Source organism: Eurypyga helias, unplaced genomic scaffold (genome assembly GCF_000690775.1).
Source record: "Eurypyga helias isolate BGI_N326 unplaced genomic scaffold, ASM69077v1 scaffold43761, whole genome shotgun sequence".
Lineage (NCBI taxonomy): Eukaryota > Metazoa > Chordata > Aves > Eurypygiformes > Eurypygidae > Eurypyga > Eurypyga helias.
Window position 1 is genome coordinate 1 of NW_010230997.1, and position 306 is coordinate 306.

Consider the following 306-nt stretch of genomic DNA (forward strand, 5'->3'; position numbering starts at 1 on the left):
CTGGTGCAGGCCTTCGGGCATATGGAGGTGAGCACCCCGTGGGCAGCATAGCGCCCCTGACGCCTGGGAGCGCTGGGTTGGGCGGGTGGGGGTGACAGCATGGCGTGGCTTTCTTGGGAATTCTTCCTCTAACTCATAACACTCCAGTTATCTGGCTCCTGTCAGCTGCAGGCTCTGATACGTGAGTGACACTTCACTGACGGCCCCATGTCATAGAATCATGGAATGGTTTGGGTTGGAAGGGACCTTAAAGATCATCTAGTTCCAACCCCCCTGCCATGGCAGGGGCACCCTCCACCACACCAG

The 306-nt window shown here is 58.2% G+C and overlaps 1 protein-coding gene across 1 annotated transcript in view; it reads left to right on the plus strand.

Annotated features, from left to right (window-relative positions):
• Nucleotides 1–3: 3 nt before the first annotated feature.
• The window catches only part of HEXDC (hexosaminidase (glycosyl hydrolase family 20, catalytic domain) containing), a gene marked incomplete at its 5' end in the record, with an annotated part of 7,096 nt that continues 6,793 nt past the window's right edge, over nt 4–306 (plus strand). Inside the window, one exon of the mRNA XM_010160916.1 lies at nt 4–27. Within this exon, the coding sequence (XP_010159218.1) occupies nt 4–27 (24 nt within the window). The remainder of the gene's footprint in view (nt 28–306) is intronic.